This window comes from Phoxinus phoxinus (genome assembly GCF_949152265.1).
Source record: "Phoxinus phoxinus genome assembly, chromosome: 3".
NCBI lineage: Eukaryota > Metazoa > Chordata > Actinopteri > Cypriniformes > Leuciscidae > Phoxinus > Phoxinus phoxinus.
The window spans coordinates 38,418,583-38,437,424 of record NC_136878.1 but is presented as its reverse complement, the minus strand read 5'-3'; the positions used below and the strand labels follow the sequence as shown (position 1 = coordinate 38,437,424).

At 38.6% G+C, this 18,842-nt stretch overlaps 1 protein-coding gene across 1 annotated transcript in view; it reads left to right on the top strand.

Moving 5' to 3' along the window:
- Nucleotides 1-18,842, top strand: part of acaca (acetyl-CoA carboxylase alpha) — a 77,949-nt gene that overhangs the window by 57,061 nt on the left and 2,046 nt on the right. The window contains exons 30-44 of the mRNA XM_079607377.1: nucleotides 741-887; nucleotides 1,200-1,469; nucleotides 1,566-1,663; nucleotides 2,217-2,337; nucleotides 2,882-2,992; nucleotides 6,219-6,362; nucleotides 6,435-6,555; nucleotides 7,220-7,316; nucleotides 8,399-8,495; nucleotides 9,258-9,393; nucleotides 9,473-9,650; nucleotides 11,921-12,033; nucleotides 13,348-13,502; nucleotides 14,162-14,332; nucleotides 18,028-18,164. Of these exons, the coding sequence (XP_079463503.1) occupies nucleotides 741-887; nucleotides 1,200-1,469; nucleotides 1,566-1,663; nucleotides 2,217-2,337; nucleotides 2,882-2,992; nucleotides 6,219-6,362; nucleotides 6,435-6,555; nucleotides 7,220-7,316; nucleotides 8,399-8,495; nucleotides 9,258-9,393; nucleotides 9,473-9,650; nucleotides 11,921-12,033; nucleotides 13,348-13,502; nucleotides 14,162-14,332; nucleotides 18,028-18,164 (2,096 nt within the window). The remainder of the gene's footprint in view (nucleotides 1-740; nucleotides 888-1,199; nucleotides 1,470-1,565; nucleotides 1,664-2,216; nucleotides 2,338-2,881; nucleotides 2,993-6,218; nucleotides 6,363-6,434; nucleotides 6,556-7,219; nucleotides 7,317-8,398; nucleotides 8,496-9,257; nucleotides 9,394-9,472; nucleotides 9,651-11,920; nucleotides 12,034-13,347; nucleotides 13,503-14,161; nucleotides 14,333-18,027; nucleotides 18,165-18,842) is intronic.

The window sequence follows — 18,842 nt, the reverse complement described above, 5'->3', positions numbered from 1 at the left end:
TGTTTCGATTTTTAAATGCCTCTTCTGCTCACCAAGGCTGCATTTATTTGATTAAAAATACAAAACCTCCCCAGTAATATTGTGAAACATTATTACAATTTAAAACAACTATTTTCTATTTGAGTATATTTTAAAATATAATTTAATCCTGTGATCAAAGCTGAGTTTTCAGCATCATTACTCCAGTCTTCAGTGTCACATAATTCTTTAGAAATCATTATAATATGCTGAGTTGCTGCTCAAGAAATGTTTATAATTATTATCAATGTTGAAAACGGTTATGTACACTTTTTTTTCCAGAATTCTTTGATGAATAGAAAGTTCAAAAGAACAGCATTTATCTGAAATTGAAAGCTTTTGTAACATTATACACTGCCGTTCAAAAGTTTGGGTTACAGAAATAAAAGAAATCAATACTTTTATTCAGTAAGGATGCATTAATTTGATCAGAAGTTACAGTAAAGACATTTATAATGTTACTAAAGATTATATTTCAAATAAATGAAACAGTACTTTCTATTCATCAAAGAATCCTGAAAAAAAAATTGTACACAACTTTTTTCAAAATGTGTAAGTGTTTACATTGAACCTGTAAATACAAATTTTCTTTCATGTTTTGACGTGTGTTTTTTAAAGAGCACTTGAAATATATGAACATAAATATTTATTGTGATCTAATAACTTCTTACTAATAAATATTTCTGAGTGATTAGTTTGTTATGCTGTCCATTTTTCTCTAGTCTCTAAGGAAGTTATGGCAGTCCATGGATGCACACGCCAACTTACCCAAGTGTCCTCTTCCATCGGAATTGCTCACCTTCACTGAGCTGGTTCTCGATTCTCAAGGTCAGCTGGTGCAGATGAACCGCCTACCTGGAGGAAATGAGGTTAGATTGCACCATGTTAATGATACTAGAACAAAAAAAAAGAATAAAAAAAATAAAAAAAATAAGAAACAGAAACAAAAAAAAAAATTTCCTTATCCTAAACACAACAACTATGCACTTCACAACTTCATCTTAATTTGCGTTGTCTTGTTCATTTTCAACAAACCATAACATGCAGTACACTTTGCACCCTGCAGGGGGACCCTTTGCTTCTTAAATGTTTGTGAGGCTCTGCAAGCATTTATTTCAAATGGATTTATTTGATCACAACTAGCTTCACACTCATGATTCTACAATTGTCTGATTCACTAGATTGGCATGGTAGCATGGCGGATGACTATCCGAACCCCTGAGTACCCGGCGGGCCGTGAGATTATCGTGATCAGCAATGACATCACACATAAGATCGGCTCCTTCGGGCCACAGGAGGATGTTCTGTTCCTGCAGGCTTCAGAAATGGCTCGGGAAAGCGGCATCCCGCGAATCTACATCGCTGCCAACAGCGGAGCCCGGATCGGCCTGGCAGAGGAGATCAGACACATGTTCCATGTGGCCTGGCAGGATCCGGCGGACCCATACAAGGTCTGGAGTGGCTCCAGGGGAAGGGATCAGTGATTATGTAGTGATTATCTTTTTGGATGTGTGTCATAATCACTGTGTTTTTCTGTTGATTCATAGGGCTTTAAGTACCTGTACCTCACACCTCAGGACTATAAGAAGGTGTCTGCTCTGAACTCAGTCCAATGTGAACATGTGGAAGATGAGGGAGAATCCAGGTTATTATCCCATAAACAGACGTTTAGCTCATCTTTTTTATATATATATATAATTGTAGGTTTCCTTTTTTGCAAAAAAAAAGTGTACTTTTCTGCTCATAAGGTTTTCTGCACCAAAAAAAAATATGTTTCGCATTAGCAATTTACACCCTGTGTCTTATTATTCCATTGGATTAAGACACCCTGTCTTATTATCCATTATTCATTAATTATCCATAATTATCAATTATCCATTGATTATCCATTTATACCCGCTAGTTATATAAAAATGTTAAAAAAAATATTACATTCTTCTGCTATTTAAAAATAAGTTTCTTTCCTATGTCCCATTAATTCAACATTTCTGGCATGCTCAGTTACTGAACACAGGATAGGATTTGTTACTTCTTTTATATCTGATATTAGAAGTCATTTTCGCTGTTTAGTTTCTATACGTGATTGGACTGGGGGGAAGTTTTAAGTTGTGAAAGTAACTGGATATTTACATTGTACATCTGTCTGTCATTGATTAAGGTGAATTCTCCTCTAATGGATCTAATGTGTGTCTTTGCAGGTATAAGATCACTGATATCATTGGTAAAGAGGAGGGGTTGGGTGTGGAGAACTTGAGAGGTTCTGGCATGATCGCAGGTGAATCATCACTGGCGTATGAGGAAATCATCACCATGAACCTGGTATGCTGACAGAACACACACTTGTTACAAACCATGCCAAATATTTGGCAAATATTTTTAAAAAGTTCCACCTTTGAATACTGCGTATGAGCAATATGTTTAGTAAAGCAATACTGTTCAAAAGTTTGGGGTCAGTTAGATTTTTTTATTTTTTTTTAAATGGATCAAAAGTTATAGACAGTTTAAAATAATTGAATGAATGAATGAGGCATTTAATTATTTTGTAACAAAGAATCTGAAAAATATGTATCACGGTTTCCACACAAATATTAAACACCACAACTGTTTTCAACATTTCTGAAGGATCGTTTAATACTAAAGACTGGTAAAAAGTTATCTTTGCCATCACCAACATGTGGTAAAATAAAATAGTTTTTTTTAAGTAGTATTCCAGTTATTATAATAATATTCAATATGACTGTTTTTACTGTATTTTTCAAATAACTGCAGCCATTTCAAAATGACAAACTTACCAACCCCAAACGGTACAATTTGAATGGTACGGTATATGATAAAGTGTTTTTGTGTCTTCGGTGGTCTTCAGGTGACATGCAGGGCCATTGGAATCGGAGCGTACCTGGTGAGACTGGGCCAAAGAACCATACAGGTGGAGAACTCTCACATCATCCTGACTGGAGCTGGAGCTCTTAATAAGGTCAGCAGCTGCTCATTAACGTGTTTTGTATTTTGTGGTTTAGAAATAGAATCCACCACATGCCAACTTGCGCCTCCTCGAAGCAGGCTAGTCTGCTTTATATATTTTCAAAGGTCTTCTCTGTTTAGTTGCTGCTATGAAAAATGGCATTTGCGCATAAATTATCTATTCACTCTGCTGATAAGGGCACTTTAATTGGCCTCTCTTTTAATTGTGCGAAGTAATTTGATTGGGCCGAGGCGGGAATGGTGACAGGTTAGCGTGAACTCTAAAAGCCTGGTGTGCGATCAACTATGACCCAAATAAATGAATCCCTAATTCATGCAATTACCACGACTGCATTACAATATGACTTTTATGAATCAGCCAGTTTCTTATTTTACTGGTGACAGGGATTGGTTGTGGTTGGCTGTGCGTTCAAGCATGTGTTAAAGGAACAGTTCACCCAAAAATGTAAATTATTTCGTCGTTTATTCACGCCTCGTGTCGTTCCAAACCCATGACTTTATTCCATTAAACACAAAAGGTAAAAATGTGTGTGTGTACTGGTCTTTTTTTTTTTTTTTACCATGCAATTACTATGCAATTGTCTGCATTTAGGGTCTAGTGATTTCAAGTTTAAAAAAAGGAAGCAAAAGTATCACATGGTTTATTGGGAACAGAATTTTAAAGAATACAAACTGATATATGCTGAGATATCAGTTTTTATTCTTTAAAATTCTGTTCTCAATAAACCATGTGATGCTCTTGCTTCCTTATAAAGACAATGAAAGTCAATGGAAAGTCACCTGCCATGATAGAAAAACAAACGTGTATGTGTGCGTTTCTCTAGGTGTATAATTCACCCCTCAGTGATTGCCATCCCCCCCCGCATGTCTCTCTCTCTCTCCGTCTCCCGTCATGATGCTGCAGCTCCTGCAGGAATAATAGAAAGAGAAGCGTGAAGTTGTTATTTGCATAGAAATAGGCTGATGCCTGGGGCTGAGACCGGGGAGGCACTCCCATATTATTCCTCTGAGAACAGAATTGAGCACTTCTACTTCTGCAGATATCCCTGTCTCGCTCTGCCTTTCCTGCAGGAGTCCAGATTAGGGTTGGGAACCAAGAAACAGTTTTTATTCAGAATAATTTCCCATTAGCTGTTGTGAATGTCTATATTATTCCACTGTTTTGGACATAAATTTGGTATTTATATATTTCAGGCACGGTCATGATTTGTCACGTCCAGTGTCCTGTTGTCCTCTCTGGAACCGCAGGAACAACCCATCTATCCCATCTGAGAATGTCCTTTACAGTCCTATTACTGTGTGAATTGGATCAGAACCATGATCTGCCCGTTTACGAATACCGACGATTAGCTTTATTGAAAATCAAACAATTTACTTTGATTTCTGCTTGCCCCGCAAGAAAACTAAACAATGCTTCAGAGAAGCCGAGTAGTGAGTTTCTGCGCCGCTAGCGACACCAAACACACAATTGCAAAAAAAATGAGCATTTTCAAAAAGGTTTCCTACACACACATTGGACACCCATGCCATGTGCCATCGTTCAGCCAAACCGGTAGTCCTGCGTCAAACTCATGCCATTCATTGAACCAGAAGTTATCAAGGAGCTCAAAACAAACAGAAATACTTCAGTGTTTACACTACTTATGGCCTGTGACACCACAACAAAATTGCATTACCTCTACAGAAAGCATTGTGTGAATGAATGGTGAAAGGAAGAGGAAATCTGAGTATTGATGCAGTCCCAGAGGCATAAATAACCCCTTACTCTCCCGCACTGACCACTCAATGACACCGTCATTCTTCCTGGGTCCCTGACAGCATTGAGCGGAAAGCAGACTCTCCTCAGCCTACAGCACTGGACTGACTGCATGTGTGATGGTATTGATCCGCAGCCCCAGGACGCTGCCATAACACACAATACACACATCTTGCTTCCTAGTTTCTATGATGTTACTCTCTCATGTAAGAAGCAAGAAGAAGAGAGTGACATTACTTTTTTGATTATCAACATATTGTAGTTTATTCTGGCCAAGAATCCCCCAACCAGTCTATTTCCAAGATGTCACCATCCTTTATACTATGACCCTTTCTGACCTTTCAAACAATTCCTATGACAAAGTTGAAATGCTTTGGACTTTGAGCATCATTGCAATGCTTGAAATGCAGGCAACTTGACATCAGGGGTAGCGCTATGAAGCTGCTTTGATACAATCTGTATTGTAAAAAGCGCTATATAAATAAAAGTGACTTGACTTGACTATAGTTTGACTCTTGAATCCATAGAGACAGTTCCACAGTTCATATTTTTTTAATGTGATGTCTGAGGGCAAGGGTTAATAGGAAATCGATAGTTCCACAAAATTAGACTGGTGTGGAACCAAGTTATTGCTAATTCACATAATGCCATATCAGTCTCCATGAGTTCTACAGACAACACTGAAGAAATTTCTTTAAAAAGCTGTTTAGACTCAAGACCTCAACGTACTTCAAACGAAATAAGGAACGCATGGTTGCAAAGTCATTTTGAACAAAATCTATTCAAAACAAAGGTCTTCGTTTCAGTGTTTCTAAACGGATCATCAGTGCAGACTTTCTGGAAAAGTTTACGCCGGCTGTTAATCACTTTCGAACTGCCATTGGTCCGTGAGGATTGTTTAATAGGTGTGTGTGCTTTAGGACCCCATCTTTGATATGGAAATCTGTTCAGGTTCATTTATTCACTCGTTCCACATTCCCAGCAACGTGACTGGAGGTGAAATGTTCACAGACAGAACACCGTTGCGCAGCTACTTCAAACTTCTCTTTACCCCCGAGTGAATAAATGTAGAAGAACATTGGCAAAAATATATTGGGGCCTTAACTCGTGCACTGACTTTCACAGACAAAACTCTGCAACCAAAGCATAATATGAAGTTCTTGAGGACATCTTGGGGATATCTTTGCACTAACAGCCTTTTTAAAACGGTTGAGTATCTGGTTTGAAAGTGACTTTTGTGTGAGCTGTGCTTCATACATCACTACACTATTGATTGCTACTTTTTTGCCTGCTAATTTCACAATTGCCCTCACCTTTTCTTTACACAATCCTGCAACTAGTTTCTCTTTTGGTGACTCCAAACTTTTCCATGTGGACTGTTAAAAACTTGGGTAGCCTGACTCCAGTGCTTTGCATGGCAGCCAACCATTTACTCATTCACCGTTTTGCTCTTTCTCTACAGGTTCTGGGTCGAGAGGTGTACACCTCCAATAACCAGCTAGGCGGAGTACAGATCATGCACAATAATGGAGTCACGCACACCACTGTGTGCGATGATTTTGAGGGAGTGTTTACGTTACTTCACTGGCTGTCCTACATGCCGAAGGTATGCTGAACACACTGTGACGTGTAACCTGGAGAATGTGATTTCGAGTCTAACAGTGCTATTTTCCTTTAGAATATGTCCAGTCCTGTTCCAATGCTCTCCGCAAAAGATCCCATTGATCGGCTAGTGGAGTTCATTCCTACCAAGGCACCTTATGACCCACGCTGGATGCTAGCGGGACGTCCCAGTCTGAGTGAGTGGATGCTAGAACCCTAGTTCAATACAAGTACAACTACTTTGACAGCATCTGTGCCACGGTGCCAGTTACCACAGGTCTGGTTATACGTTACCAACATGAATGATGTGGGTGAATTACTGTCAAAGTCATGTGACCAATATGCAGAAAATGTAGAATAAACAGGAAATTATAAAATTTAAAAAGAAAGCCATTAAGTTTCTGTATCAGTGATATTATGCTGTCAAACTTCTGTTGAACTCAGGACATAGGATTTGTTGATGCTTCCTACGGCGATATCTTGAGTTCTGTGTATTAATTGTGTTGAGGGATGTGTTGTTAGTTGGGGGAAGTATCCAGTAATGGATGGCTCTGGTCTGAGGGTTTATGTTTGAGGCACAGCACTAGGTCTCTCCTCTCAGAGATAAGACACTCTGGGATATATGGAGTGTTTTTTTATTGGCGAGACAGATTACACATCACTGTAATTACCACAGTGAGGTGGGGAGATATCGAGAGTGGGTGGCAGGGAGAAGAATCTTTGTCTCAGTGCTGGGACGGGTCTCAGTGTAATTGAACGGTAACCTCTTCCTGCAGCAGCTTCCCCTCGGTTAAGCTCAGCATATCTCTGATGAAGATTGGGTGCTAATGCCGCTCTGATGCTCTCTCTCCTTTCATACAGACATTAAGGGTGCGTGGGTGAGCGGGTTCTTCGACCATGGCTCTTTTCTGGAGATCATGCACCCGTGGGCACAGAGTGTAATCGTAGGACGGGCTAGGTAAGCAGCAATTATCAACACAGCGGCCCCAAAAGTATTTGGACTCTTTTGCAAATCTTAAAATTGTATGAATGTCATTGCAGATGCCACTTGGTTTGATATTTTGTTATCTGAAGCGAACAAATGATGCTACTGTAGAGCTCTCAGAACTGATCTTTTTAAAACATGTTTTCTTGAAAAGTTCGCTTATGTTCTCTTTCTTAAAAATAAATGCCACATGCAATGACATACATTTGCAAATACTGATTTTTCTAATGATTAACCATACAATCTGAGTCTTTACACTCCTCAGTGAACTTGTGTTGACCTCTGACCTCAATGCCTAAAGGGCAGCGTTTATCAATTGGAAAGATCCTGCTCTGATAAATGCACTTTGAAAGCTCCTGTGGGGAACATTAGTTTTTCATCAGTCTTCTACTCTATTCTCCTTTAGTTGTCTAACACAATACAGACATTATTATTTTTATTTTTTTTACCTTTACAGTATTTGTCTGCATTCAAATATATATTTTTCTTTGCTTTATTGTTTTTTTGAGTTATTTTAAATTATTTCAGTATTTTAAACTCAAATATTATACAGTATTGTATACATCACTGGAACCTTTAATGTTATTAATTTTAAATGAATCACTAATAAATTTAAGAAAAATGTCAGTACAAAAATTATAGTTAATTTAAATAAAAATAGTTATAAATTGTTTAAAAAAATGTTATATATTTATAAAATCTTTAGTTTGATAGCCTTACTTTCATTGTTTACATTTTCATTTTAAAGACAGAAATTGTATATAAATATTTATTGAACTAAACATGTTTCAAGAATATTGTGTTGTAATTTATCTTATCCTTCATCCAGTTTCAGCTTGTATATGTATCATAAACATTACAAGATAATTTTTCACTTTGAAAAAACGTTTTTCAGAAAATTTTATAAAATGTATATTTTATTTTTTGATAAAAATTATCAGATTATATTTTATTTTATTTATATATTATAAAAAAATAATATTTATTTTTGTTATTGGTGTGTGTTTGTTTTATTCTGTTCATTTGTAACAATTAGTCTCTCCTGGTAATTGAAGGTTGGGCGGGATCCCGACTGGAGTAGTTGCAGTGGAAACCCGATCGGTGGAGCTGTCAATCCCAGCAGACCCAGCTAATCTGGACTCAGAAGCCAAGGTGACCACTTAGAAACACTTCCAGACTCTCAAGCCTTGTTCAGGCTGTCAGTCAAATTCGATTTTTGTGCATATCCGATTGGAATCCAGTCATGGCAAGTGTGAACGGCAAAAAAGCATATTTTTTGAGCTACAGTCAAAATCGCATTGTGGTTTGAAAATCGCATTTCTGGAAATCAGCTTCAGTCTGACCGCTCTGATTGGTTTTTGCTTGGTTTATGTAACTTTCTCATGTCACATGTCAGACGTTATTATAGGAAACATGCTGAAAGTCGCTGCATAAACAAGGTTGTGTTGCTGCAAAGTGCCTGTCGATCTGAAAATTACAACAGCTTATAAATGGAGACATGTTTTGAGACCGGCGGAGATAAAAGCACGGAATAAAGCAATGCATACCAGCCTCCATCCAGCACAGCAGCAACACGTTGCACGTCATGTTGTAAATAAGATAACATCTCTATTGCAAACCCCTCCACGTTACTGTTGTTGTTTTTTTGCATATGCCATTGCCTACCAATGCAACGCCATTGCCATAGAAACCAATACAGATTATTTGGCATATGAAACGGTGCCAACCTCTTCTGTCTTTAGACAGGACACCCACACCGGATCTGCATAGCAGCGATACATAGTGGGGACAGTCAATCATTTAGACCAGATTCCAATTGGATACGCAAATAATCTGGACTGGCAGTGTCAACATAGCCTCAGACACATGATTCCTGTCAGAGAGATGACCATTGTTTTGTGCCGTTTCCTATAGATCATTCAGCAAGCAGGGCAAGTGTGGTTCCCTGACTCTGCTTTTAAGACTGCACAGGCCATTAAAGACTTCAACAGAGAGGGGCTTCCGCTCATAGTGTTTGCCAACTGGAGAGGCTTCTCTGGAGGGATGAAAGGTCAGTGATATGGGAAGAGAACTGGTATGTGCTTTTAGTGATCTGTGATGGTCTCTGCTAACACCTCTCCTGTCTTTAGACATGTACGACCAGGTGCTAAAGTTTGGAGCATATATAGTGGACGGGCTGAGAGAGTACAGACAACCAGTGCTGGTGTACATCCCACCACAGGCGGAGCTCCGGGGAGGATCATGGGTCGTCATAGACCCCACCATCAACCCTCGCCACATGGAGATGTATGCCGACAAGGACAGCCGGTAAGAATTAGGATGTGGAACAAAGGCTTTTTTTTTTTTTGTCAATGTGCATTGCACCTTTTTTACATTTTACGTAAACATAACAGTAAACACTGCATTAAAACAGAAAACAAAACACATGCACCAAAAAATGAATAAATAATAATAAAATGAAATAGTCAGACTAGTGTTGTCATGATACTGGAATTTCCAACTTCAATGCGATACCTTGATAAAAATACATATTTACGATACTACGGGGAAAACTGCCATATTTTTACTGCTGTAATTTTGTTGTAAAATTTTACTCGCAGCATGGGAATGCTTTATTTGAATCCTTAAACTACATTTACAAAAACATGACAGTAATAGACAGTAAACGGTAATAAAATAAGAACAAATAATCAAATTGCAAATGGTAGCATGAATAAATACAATAGAATAAAGAGATAAATGAAATAAACATGGCTTTAAAGCGGCAATCGGTAACTCTAGCCACCGCTTTGCTGATTTTCTGAACGAGCTCCCCCTACAGCTGCGGTGCGTATATTTTTCACATCACTGTCGTAAAGTCACTTGCGGCGCGCCGGCGCACTCCTCCCCCTTTCTACCGCTGCTCATGTGCTTTTGTTATGGTCGGAGCCGGTGTGGTGAACAAATGAGTCCCAGACGCACCAACTTTATCGTGTGGAGCATGTCTACCTAGGTGGTAATACATCATACACAGTATCATTTAACATTGACATGTACATTTTGTATTCCGTAAAGCAGTTCGTGTTTCTCGCTCTTTCTCGCTCGTTCTCGCTTCTCACGAGACTTCCTATTTTCAACTTACCGGGACTTTAGTCCCAATGTTGCAAGGCTGGTTTCCCGCCTGGGAACGCTGGGGGGAGCGGGGAAAGTAACCATTCTCACCAGAACAGATTATTTAACCATCCAAATGATTTCTAAACGGATTTATTAAGTTGAAAAAGTTACCAAGTGCCGCTTTAAGTTTTTCAGGTGGGTCTAACAGTAGTATTCAGGTAAGAAATACTACAGAAATTAAATCAAATGTAAAATAACACTGGATAGTTTTAATTGTAAAAATTAAATACAGAATAATGCTTACAATTAAAGTTCCAAAAGTTATTCAGTCAAGAGCAGCGAAGGATTTTCTCTTTTGTTCTTTGATTAACATGACGGACTGCAGCAGGTTTATTAGGCTGCTGTCACTTTAAGAGCTTATGCACGCATCCAATTTACTGTCACACAACTATTATGTTTCAAAACTGACTATTTACCTGAATACTCGGCAAGATGGCATTTTGACATCATTTTTCTTTGTATTTGACCGTTTAAGCGCAATAAGCCACGGAAAAGAAGTCAATTTGGTACTTGCGATCTGTTTGAGAGGCGGTTTTATGAAAGCGCCACTTATATAGATCAGTGGTGCACGCGTTTTCGGCGTGAGCGTGAAACCTGCGAGAATGACAAATGATGCGCAATACAAGCACTACCGGAGCGGATGAGACGAGTGAGCGACAGGAGGCGGGTGTCAATTCGCCATTGTAAAGAAGATTCAACAAACATGTTTTTCGGCCCTCACAGATAATTTTCCATAGTAAAGAAAAAATATACATAATAACCAAAAAAAGGTGTAGGCTGAAGCCTATGCTTATTATGCCTATACATAATTATTTAATGAGCGTCACTTTCCTCTCTGGATTTGTACAAAATACACAAACAGTTACATAAGACAATTTCCAAAAATGTACATAAATGAATACAGAGGTACACACATCTGATATTATAACAATAGTTTACATATGACATACACAAATTATTCATATTGAGTTATTGTTTAATTATATAATTATCTATCACTATGTTTTTAAACATTTTCTTGAATTTACAGAGTGTACACAATTTGAAATCCTTATCACAATTGTTCCATAGGTTTACCCATTTAACACATGTATTTTTTGTATTAGTTATTACCCTTACTTTTTTTAAAGTATACATTCTTCTTAGTTTATAATGACTTTCTCTTATTTCAAACAGCCTCTGAATACACTTTGGAAGTAAATATTTCAGACATTTCAGTATCGATACATATCGAAAGATCGTTATTTTTGACAACACAAGTGTGATGATGCGAGAATAGCATTGTAGCAGTGTTTCAAACAGATTCATTGAAATGGCTGGAGTGAGCTGATTCATCAGTGTGTGTGTGTGTGTGTGTGCGTGTTGTGCGTGTTGTGCGTGTTGTGCGTGTTCTGCGTGTTCTGCGTGTTCTGCGTGTTCTGCAGTGGTGGTGTCCTGGAGCCTGAAGGGACGGTGGAGATCAAGTTCCGTAAAAAAGACCTGGTGAAGACCATGAGACGGGTGGACCCTGTGTACATGGGGCTTGCAGAAAGACTAGGTAAGTTGTTCACAGTGCTCTCTCTCCTCTGAAATCGTATTTTGTTTTATTGGGCATGTATGAGGGTTGTATTAAAGCACATCATCGCTCTGTTCTGCTGCTCTCTCGCTCTCTCTCTCCTCCCTGAGGAGACGTGTCAATCACAGGGGTCTCCGATCAATCAGACCCCGCTGCTGTTCTGTACCTCCTTCGATCGATTACCCCCTCAGCAGTCACTAAAGAGGACTGTGTCACATGCAGCCATGCTGAATGATTGCCTCTGATGTGATCGATCTCTCTCTCAAACAGCCACAGGGTGACGGGAGATCCTGGAGAGCTCCTCGGTTGGGCCGCACTGTCGCTGTGTGGTCATTTTTGCTAATTTTCTTGTGTAGGACAAGGGGTCAACACACAGATGCCTAAACAGTAGAATTGAGCCAGTTCTCTTAAAGTTGCAGTAAGCGAGAAACGCTGTTGATATTTGAAATCACTAAAACAAACATACCCCTACGTAACAGGATCACACCGCTATCTTGATAGCTCCACCCCCAAATTCACGAACGCATCATGCAACACAGGCACCTCCCCCCTAATGAGTGTATACTCCTAATAGCGTTTTTTATTTATTTTTATTTTTTACTATTTATCAGTGCATATTACTCAATAAATAAAATATAAAACTGTGATGTTTCGTCAAAATGTAATAACTTCTTCCCATATTTTGAATTAATTACATTTTTATATTTTTGTATTTTTGCTATGTGCCTAAATTTGTATTAGTCTTTGAATGTATCCGTTTACATTTTAAATATATTTATTAAGAGCCATTTATTAACTTAATTTTTATTTTAGTTTTACCGGTAGTCATTTTAGTACTTAAACGTTGAAAGTTAATTTAATATTTTTATTTTATTTTATTTCAGTTGACGGAAATTAGTTTAAATAGTTTTAGTTAACAATAAAAACGCTACTCGCTCCACTTCTGAAATTATTTTTCTTTTTGCTGACAGGATGGGCAAAAAGATTATTAACCTTTACAGCAAAATTGCTTTTCAGTTGTTTTAGGTAGTCAAAAATAAATCCATCGTAATAACTATTTATATAAACACAAAAAAATATTATTTTTATAAAATTATAATTTAATGGCAGTTGATATCTTTAACTTTCATGCTCACATCTGAAAAAAGTTGCCTCAAAAGGTAGAAATATTTCAGGTGGGCAGTTGTCTTCTGAAGCGTGTACATGTCGGCCCGACTAATATATTGCTCTGCCCCCATTTTCAAGCTACTCATTTTTCATACATTCTACATGAACTTGCTGTGTGTGTGCTTTCAGGCACCCCGGAGTTGAATGTGTCCGAACGCAAAGAGCTGGAGAGTAAACTGAAAGAGAGAGAGGAGTTTCTCCTGCCCATATATCATCAAGTAGCTGTGCAGTTCGCCGACCTTCATGACACACCGGGCCGCATGCAGGAGAAAGGAGTCATCACTGTCAGTACTCAACTTCTATCATAGCTTAAACTAGTCTGATCTGCTTTTTCATGCTTTTGTCACTTTCTGTTGGAAACATTGATTTTGAATTCATATTTCACCGTAGCCTGGGAAAACCCAGACCACTTCCGGCAAATTTAGATTTGCTCTGCAAGTGGGTCTGGCAAAGAGCCCATTGAAACCCATTTCCAATCCGTCGAAATCGCGGCACCAATCAGAAACGTTGGGGCGGGCTTTACACGATGACGACAGAGCAGAGACGGTGACGCAGATTTTGTACATTACAAAGATGGATGCCGCCGTGGAACATCACAACATCACTCGTTCGAATCAGCTATCGCGTCGGTTTCAAGCGATTTAAAATGGTCATTTTCGTTAACACAAACAGAGAATTGCTGAGAGTCTCGAGATGTTTCTCCGTCGCTCTGCATACGTCATGACATTCATCTATCTGATTGGTTTTAGATCTATCCGACGTCCGTTGGTGACGCCCCTGTGGAAATTAATTGTCTATGGAGCTTTGCCAGACCCTAACTCAGTTACAACTGAGAGTGGTCTGGGTTTTCCCAGGCTAATTTCACCGTAGTTGAAGAATCAAAAGCTCAAATAAAACAAGACTTCAATGAATCTGGACTTGTTCTTTTATTGTGTGTGTTTAGGACATCCTGGAGTGGCCGACATCTCGGCTGTTCTTCTACTGGCGCTTGCGGAGGTTATTGCTGGAAGACTCGGTTAAGAGGAAGATCCAGTGTGCTAACAGCGAGCTGACGGACGGGCAGGTTCAGGCAATGCTCCGGCGCTGGTTCGTGGAGGCAGAGGGAGCTGTGAAAGTATGTCACAAATCGAAAACAAAATACTATTGCTTTAAAGGTGCAGTAAGCGATTTCTGAGAAACACTGTTGATATTTGAAATAGACACCCAAACAAACACACCCCTCGCATCATTGCTCCACTCCCATGATAGTGAACATGTTATGCAACAACACAGCAACCACATAATCCTGGCGCATCAAACGGCTCGTGCAAGTATAGAAGAGTCTGTCAATTCAAGTCACCTTTATTTATATAGCGCTTTATAGAATACAGATTGTTTCAAAGCAGCTTTACAGCAATAACAGGAAAATTATGCATTTTGGCTGTTCAGCTGAAATCAGTTCAGTGTTGATTCAGTTCCGTTGTAAAGATCGTTAATTGTTAAATTAGTTCAATTCATCTATAAAGCAGTTCTGCAAAAAATGATGTCATTATACAGCTATGTTTAGTTTTCATACAACCGCATCAGTACAGTCAGATCAATAATATTGTTGAATATTAAGTGTCCCCAACTAAGCAAGCCAGAGGCAACATTGACAAGGAACCCAAACTCCATCAGTGACAGAATGGAGGAAAAAACCTCGGGGGAAACCAGGTTCAGTCAGTCAGGCAGTTCTCCTCTGGTCAACGAACAAACAGTGTGATTGTGATTCAGACGGAATCACAAGTCCGAATTCAGATCGGGGTTGGAACCTGAAGATTGGATTCATTACGCCACTATGGAGATATTTAGCATGCATATAACAACATATCTTGGTTCTGTAATACAATAAATATATTTAAAAAACAGTTATTCACGTATCGAGCAGAAACAAAACAAGTGTTTTTAGGCCTTCCCGCTCTCTAACATCTCTCCAGCGCTGGAAATCTTCTCCAGTATCACTGAAATATTGAGAAATAGCTGGATCCAATCTCAGTATGAGGCGTAGTCAGGTGTTACATTACTTGGACATACACAGTAAAAAAGGGACTCTTTGAATTGGTTTTTGTTTAATGTGGATGCACTCATGGGAGAGGAATAGTTGATGGAGGGAGAGGAATAGTTGATGGAGGGAGAGGAGTAGTTGGTTCAGGACAAGGAAGAAGGAGGTTAGAAGAAATTTGTCTTGGATGGGAGAACTGATGCAACATTAACCCACCAAGAGTTAGGCGAGAGGAGTAAGAATGTGAGAATGCTTATTTCTGCGATGGAATAGAAAACAAAAAAGATAATTTTGACCTTTTTATCTCACAATTCTGTCTAGTTTCTAGTTCAAAATCCTAGTTTATATCTCACAATTATAAGAAAAATAAAGTCAGAATTGTGACTCGCAATTGCAAGAAACAAATCTTGTGATACCTTTTACACTTATTTCTTCTGTGGCATAAAAAAGCTTCCATAGTAACCAAAGGTCATGTTGTATTTGTTGTTGATCAATGAGTCAACTGAACCCATTTGTCCAGTGGCTGCCCTGAGCAATTGTTACTTTCAATTTTTTTTTTTTTTTTTTTTTTTTACTCAACCAAAACTGTAGAATGGCTTACAGTAAAAGGAAACTGAATTTTAGATTGTCTGCAGGTAGAACTGAAACAGGACAATGCAATTTTCATAATGCGATCAATTGTTAATATTTGGACAGTCATTGCGCTATGCTTGACTATATTCATGTTGGATAGAAAACTAGTGCTAGTGTTCTGACAGAATGATTCAATTTTGAGTCGAGTTTGCTGTGATAGAGTTAGTGTATGTAGAAAGTGTATGGTTTTTAGCATTTTGAAATGTAGAGTTTGGATTTATTTAAAGCTACACTGTGTAATTTTTTTAAGTTGATTCTTAACAAAAAACACTTTGTTCTTTCAAAATTATATGTGCTCAATAATGTATAATTACTTCTACCAACTAATCAAGTATTCTCGTAATCGTAGAATCTGCTATTTATAATACATATGGGTGAGCTGCTCGAATGGGGGAAGCCATGTTGTGCCTCCATCTTGAAAATACATTAGCCAAAGAGGGACATTGCTGGAAATTCAAGCTTCGCCTTTCGCGTTTTTACACTCCGTGGCACCGTGACGAATGCGAGGGGGAGATTACTCACGACTGCCGGCAGATTTGAAATAATACGGCCACCGTAGGAGTTAAAACACCCTCGGAATGGGAGGGGCTAGAAAGTAATATTCATTTGGTAGTCATATACAATTTCACCGCTAGATGGGAGTAATTCTAGCACAGTGTAGCTTTAACAAAATGTGGTTCTTGGCCAGAAAATTAACTATTTGTCCAGTTGTGTGATGTAGGTGTGTTGCTGTGTAAAGAGTTTATAAAACGTACTTTAAGTATTGGTAAACGCTTGTTAGCCATTTTAAAAAACTGTAAAGCAGGTTCTAGCTCTTGCCTGATCGTAACCCTTCTTCCTCCAATTATATTCCTCTGACCTGAGTAATGTCCCGCTTGCTCTTAAATGTGCTGTATGTAACTTTTTCACTCAACTAAAGCATAAAAATACCATTATATCTTTACAGATATTTAGGAAACACATTCCTAAACAATATCGTTTCTCTGAAAAACGCTTCTACAGCCAGTTATTTTACTTTTAAATGTGCGTTCTGTGTTGTCAGTCAGTTTTTGTTTTGGTCTGTGTGATCTCCCCCATTGTCAGTTCACCCAATAGTATTTCGACACCTTGGGGATGCCAGTTGGCAGAAAACACAGCGTATTGCAGCCAGCAAACAGACTGGGTCAGAGATTGCAGATTCCACACGACCTAAAAAGTCTCGATATCCATCTAAAAATCTCTATGAATAAGAGCATATTCAAACGCGAATAAATCAACTCATCAACTTACAACACTAGCAGCCGTAAGTCTCCTCGGCTTTCCTTGTCAATTGCACTCAATCCTGCTGCGTGTCCCCAAACTGGCAACCCGCGTGACCATCGAAACCAGAATCTCCGATATTTTGAATTTTGAACTCTAGCTGTCATTCTTACAGACTGCACCTTTAAATCGCTTACTGCACTAACAAATCTCTTCTCTAGATCACCAACAAAAAATATTGTGAAGAGTTTGTAAAATGTGACCAAAGTATTGAGAAATGTGTCTTAGCGATTGTAAAATGAACTGTAGCAAGTCTTTCTTCTACTGAAGTGGATTGTGGACCAGGGAATATAGGACAATTAGAAATGATCGGAATGGATGAGCTCTCCCGAGCTCCGACAAGGCATCGGAAGAGTCGCCACACCAGGTCCTGGAGCAGAGCCAACTCCCCCAGGGCAGGTGAAAGTATCTGCAGAAGACGGTGTCTGGACCACTAATACATTAGCCCAATCTGAGCGAGCTATCTTAAGCTACAATTAATCTCCACCCTGCCACGCGCAGATAGCAGAGCAACACGCTGTTTCTTAATTAAAAGCAAACGGATTAAAAATGATTAATATGGGGCATTAAATGTTCTTGCCGACTACAAGTGCTTGAGGTTTTTAGAAGCACGGAAGCCCATTAATGCCTCGACAAATCTTCACAAGCACAAGTCCGGCTTTGTTTTTAGATCAGCCTGATGTTATCAGTCTAAGCCTAAATGAAGAGCCGTTGATTAGGATTGTGATTTGGGTTTTCAAATAGAAACATTGTCAAAGTTTGTTTGGCAAGATGTTTCAAGCAAGCTTAAGGTGTTTAGAACTTTGTTCTTTTGTTTCTTTATGTTTATGTATTCTTTGTGTGTGTGTCTCTCTTAGGCATATCTGTGGGACAGTAATGAGGATGTTGTGGAATGGTTGGAGAGGCAGCTGGCAGAGGAAGAGGGTGCCAGATCTGTCATCGATGAGAATATCAAATATATCCGCAGAGATCATATCCTCAAACAGATCCGCAGGTAACATCCTGACACCAGCCTTAATGTGTGTGTGTGTGTGTGTGTGTGTGTGTGTGTGTGTGTGTGTGTGTGTGTGTGTGTGTGTGTGTGTGTGTATATATATATATAAGATACATACATACATACATACATATACACACACACATTTAAATAATTTTAAGTCATATTTTCAAATCAGTATTTCTTGTCCATGTGTTTGTGAGAAGAAACAACTGATATGAGAGACACCGGGGAAATGTACTTTTAGTGCTCATTGTACAAAAAGAATTGCTGTGACTAACTCTTTCCTTGCCAGCTTTCTCTTTTTTTTCTTTCTTTTTTTGCCAGCGTTTTTTTTTTTTTACCATTTTCACAAAAAAGTTATGCTCCCCAGAATATTTTGTTGTATAAATATCTGAACATGCAATCCAGTATATCAAAAGAAAGAACAGGCATCTGTTTTTTGTTTTTTTACCCGTTTTATTCTAGCTTCTTGTTTTCTTTCTTTTTTATCAACACTGGTTTCATAGAAAGGCAACATTTTGAGCAAAAAGCTGAGAAAGTCATGTTTTTGTCAAAGACTACATCTGGATCGGATTCAGAACAATGATCAAAACATAGTAAACATGGAGTAAACCGAGTCTATCAACACCAACATTAGGCAGTTTTGATTTATACACTGTTTAATGTTGATGATCG